The sequence below is a fragment of the Exserohilum turcica genome (genome assembly GCF_000359705.1).
Source record: "Exserohilum turcica Et28A unplaced genomic scaffold SETTUscaffold_25, whole genome shotgun sequence".
In the NCBI taxonomy this organism is placed as follows: domain Eukaryota; kingdom Fungi; phylum Ascomycota; class Dothideomycetes; order Pleosporales; family Pleosporaceae; genus Exserohilum; species Exserohilum turcicum.
Genome location: NW_007360081.1, coordinates 223,510 through 228,048, shown reverse-complemented (window position 1 = coordinate 228,048; position 4,539 = coordinate 223,510). Strand labels below are relative to the sequence as shown.

Genomic DNA, 4,539 nt, shown 5'->3' with positions numbered 1-4,539 from the left:
TGTGTTGCCCATAGGGATTAGACCTTAGAGGATTAGAAAAATGACATTTAGACAGATAAGACCTCTATAGTACTCTACCATCAGCGTAGTAGCTATCGTGTCTAGAGGCACCTAGAGGAGGTATTCACCAAAACTATTATTCGCCAACGGTAGAAGGGCTACTCTAAGTTTATATTCTAGGGTGTAACGGGCTAAACGCCCTTTCGATAACTCCTCGATGGAATCTCGGTTCGAGCTGCGCGCGCACCATCTGAATTACGTTCAGACCGAGCAGCGCTCAGACAGCGCGCTCAGACAATGCGCTCAGATACTCCGGTATAACCTTTCTCCGATAAGTAAATAAACACGATGTAAGCAGAGTAGATAGCTCCTTATCGAATACAACCTCTTGTAATCTTAAGTAGGGCGCGTTCAGCAAGAGACAATTGGGCGGCGTTGGCGAGCTTCTGCACATGCTTTTTGAGGCGCTGCCTACTAGCTTCATCATTCGCAAGAGCATCCTGTTTGATCAAATTGTGCAGAGATGCAATAGCATTAGCTGTCACTAGCGTCACGAGTGTCTGCGGTGCTTCGTCTTGCCTGCTAGAGGGAACACTCTCATTAGTTTCAGAGGTACTTAGTTTAGCGGGGGGTTTTGGTATATCATCAAGTACCTTCTCAGGATGAAAGGGAAACAGGCCAGCCTTGATCCATCCAGCCCGCATATTCCTAGATGTAAGTGCTTGGTCCCGTGCGCGACTGTATAAGTAAGTGAAATGCTCCTTTCCAATTATGCCTACGTGACCCCGCTCCAGTCGCTCCACCTGGTCGCGGTAGGCTACCTTCAATGGACTAAACACCGAAACGTCGCACGGCTAAAGCTTATAAGAGGTGTAAGAAGGGATACGACATAGGATAATGTTGTTTTTAGAGCAGAATTCTAAGATCTCTAGGGTTTCGTGCGTCCCGAAACCATCGCACAATAGTACTCTTGGTTTCTAATTAGCACGTTTCTTGGTTTCTAGAACAAATACGAGCTTAAGCCACTGTAAACTAAGATAAGAATCTGTATAGCCGGTATCCGAGAATGCGTAGTGCCACCCAGGAGTAGGGTGTGTAGTCCAGTTGGATCGATGAGTTGATGCAGGCCAGATTACCATAGGGTTTAGATACCTACCATCGGCACTCACGCATTCGATCGCTGTGACAGTCGTTCGCTTAACGCAAGCACCTCTATAGCCTCGCTAATTATCCTTGTGAATAAGAACCTTGATGGTGTTTAGCTTAGCTAGCATGACACCAGTCTCATCCGTGTTATACCAGTTCTCCTGCAAAATAGCTGGGTCTTGTAGGACCTTGCTAATCACCTCAAACCAGTGAACAACCTTATCATAGATGTTATAACGTTTCCAGTCTAGTGCCCCGACCTTACTTGCTGTGAGGTTTGGATGGCGTTTATAGAAGGATTGCGGCCAGTTCTTTCCTGGAGGTTTGCTTGGCCTGCTGGCACTCGTCGACAGGCAAGACCGAACGCTATCGATCGTAGATATTTTATTCGGATGGGGTAGCGGAGGGCGTCTTGATGCACAGCGAATTTGGCAAGAGCCTTCTCCTCCCATGGGTATAGGTATTGTTGGCTCTGTGCCTTCTCGTCTGGTGGTGGGCGGCCGGATCTGCGGTGCTGGAGGGAAGTACGAGGTACGTTATGATAGTCTGCTAGAGCACGAAGCGATCTGGACACGCCGGGGGGTACACCTAATGCCAGTGCCTGGCTGGCTCTGTCCATGTTAGTTCGTTGTAGGGACTCGGTAAGGACAGAATGGCCCGCTCCCAGGCTCTAAGGCAGTTAAGGCATTGCTGCAAAAATAGAAACAGCACGTGATGATAGACACTTCTAGAAGCTTGCTTCTTATGCGCCACATCTGCACTCACACGTGCACCGTCGCTAATTAGATTACCGAAGGCTAATACTGACTAAGCTGCGCCAAGACCTTGCCACCAGCGCGTGGTTCCAGGACGATTCCGATCTACATCGGAGAAACTCTCGGAAACTATGTACTTCAAGCAGAACGGCCTGATAGGATGAGTTTCATACTCTACTATGATACTTCTATCTGCGCAGTAGTCCGAATATCTACTGCACACTTGCTATCGCGATCTAGCAGGGGTGCACAAGTAAAGCAGAGACTAACGGCATGAATGAAATCATGTATCTACCAACCAATCCCTGCCAATTCGCTATGGTTCCTCAGTATCCTGATACAGAAAAGCCTTAAGAGTATCGTTATAGGGGCTGCACTCTAATAAGTCTGTTCGAGATGATTTTTAGGAGGTATAATTGGAGATGCGGCTCGCGTCATAGGGTGGCTCGTGATATAGGGATGGATGTTAGGGAGCTTTCCAGCAAGTCGATTACTAAGAGTGCTTTAAGAGACGCTATAAATGGATGCAGCGCGTCGCTGGCTAAGTGTCGCGTCACGTTAGATAGCCTGTATTGCAAGCTGTAATTGAGATTCTTTTAAAGGGTTTTGCACTTGATTGTGTGGACGCATCACGTATAGTAGTCAAAGTTGGTAGGGTCTTGGCAGAGTGATCGCTTCGGTCTACTGATCGGCTCGCTATACAGATACGTTATAGAATTGTTACTTTTGCTTTACTCCTATAGCTCTTTTCCACCAGAATCTCTGAAAGTCGTACGGACTACCGCGTTCAACTATCTCGCCCCAACTAGGATCGAGACTAGGAAGTATAACCTAACCCCGTGTAATAACCTTATCCCCCATAGCAGTAAATTCCTCGAAATGGTTTTGATACAAGAGTTTTTCCGCCATTCATACTTTGTCCCGTTTCGAAGAGAGTTGTACTGCCATCGTGTGGATCTTTGTAGGTCATGCAACCAACATTGGCTGGGTTGATACCAGGTGATGTGCTGACAAGGCGAACTTGGCAGGCAAACCTCTGTAAAATGAGGCCGATATCAACCATCTTCCCAGGATAGATAGAAATTTCCAGGCGATCTGGGTTTACATGTCCTTGGCAAGTCTCGAAATGGAGTCTATACCAGTAGTCGGCGGATACGACGCTAGTCATAGCTGCGATGATGGCTAGAGACAGCTTCATCCTAACGCGAATGTGTGTATGCTCGTTGAATAGATATTTTCAAGTGTAGGTCTTGGGATGATAATGTGTAGCAAGTGAATATGTACGATTTTGTTTGCAGTTTTTCTACTGAATTACACAGAGAGGGGAGACTATATACTTATACTTATAAGTTATAATCTATTTATAGTTCAATCTGCTTCGATTTAGTTAATACGAATCCCATTGTGGGAGGCTAGACTTCAGAGAGCGCTACGCTAAGGGCAACACCAGGTGTAACAGAGTTAGTCGTATTCGATAGAACGTTAGCAACTAGTATCTACTTGGGTGCTTATGTCTTCGCACCGATTAGGGAAATGAGCTCTCCCGTTGATCTAAGCGTCATGTCTGAGCGCGGCGTCTGAGCGCAGTTCAGATGGGAAGAATCCAGATGCTATGGCCCACACCCGGATTTTGTGATCGCGCACCGAGATATCATCGAGGAGCTCCACCAAAACCCGTCACATGGCGGAGCTATCCGTACTTTGAGGAGCTGCACTCAGGGAGCTATCGCCAGAATATACCGTGATTGAGTTCAATGCTGACATATCTGATATCCATCACGGAGGGACAAACTTTCGCAGAAGTAACACAGACTAGAATGAAAACTCTAAATAATTATTGGCCGGAGGACAGCTAATACAATCATAGTATTAAGGTGTTATTTCTTAGTAGAGTAATAGTATTAGTATTAGTATCTTTAAGTAGTTTAAATAGTAATAGTTAAGGCTATATTATAATAGTAGAGCTATATTTTTATTAAAGTAGCAAATGTATTGAGTACGCCTATAGGTAGAGCCTACGCTAGCGCTTAGCTATCTAGGTCTATAGCAACGTATATAGAGGAAGAAGGGCTAGCTTATATAAAATACTAATAATAGCCTTACTTTTACTCTTTATATAGTTAGCTTCTAAAAATAACTAGTAGGCATAGCACGCAAAAAGAGAAGCTTTAAGAAGTATATGCTAAAGCTTAAGTAATTCAAGTATAGTATATATATATAATATAGAACGCTAAATATATACAACGTACTTTCTTAGTACGCAAATATTGCTTTTTTACTTATAAGAGTTTACTTATTTTTATAGGTAATTCTAAATAAAGTCTTATAGGCTACTATATAACTTTATAACCTACTAGTAAATACTAGATATACTAGCATATATCCTAAGACCTCTAAAATAGCAATTGCTATCATATTAAATGAAAAAATAGAGGTAGGCTATATTTATAGTGCATAGCGCTCACAGAACACCAACGTCAAGTTTTCTAGAATAGGTGTAATTTTGTTGAATATATACAAATCCCTTACAAGAAACTAATTACAGCAAGTTTTAAGACGTGCAGCGTGCGCGCTGTGGAGCTATAAGCTATAAGAGCAGATAGTTGAGACACGTCTCACTCTCAAAACAAAAACACAC

At 43.9% G+C, this 4,539-nt stretch overlaps 1 protein-coding gene across 1 annotated transcript; it reads right to left on the bottom strand.

Moving 5' to 3' along the window:
* Positions 1-2,751: 2,751 nt before the first annotated feature.
* Positions 2,752-3,099, bottom strand: SETTUDRAFT_161801 (uncharacterized protein; the record flags this gene model as incomplete). Its single annotated transcript, XM_008028489.1, has 1 exon — positions 2,752-3,099. One exon carries the CDS (start codon positions 3,097-3,099, stop codon positions 2,752-2,754), a length of 348 nt encoding a protein of 115 aa, XP_008026680.1.
* Between the last annotated feature and the right edge of the window lie 1,440 nt (positions 3,100-4,539).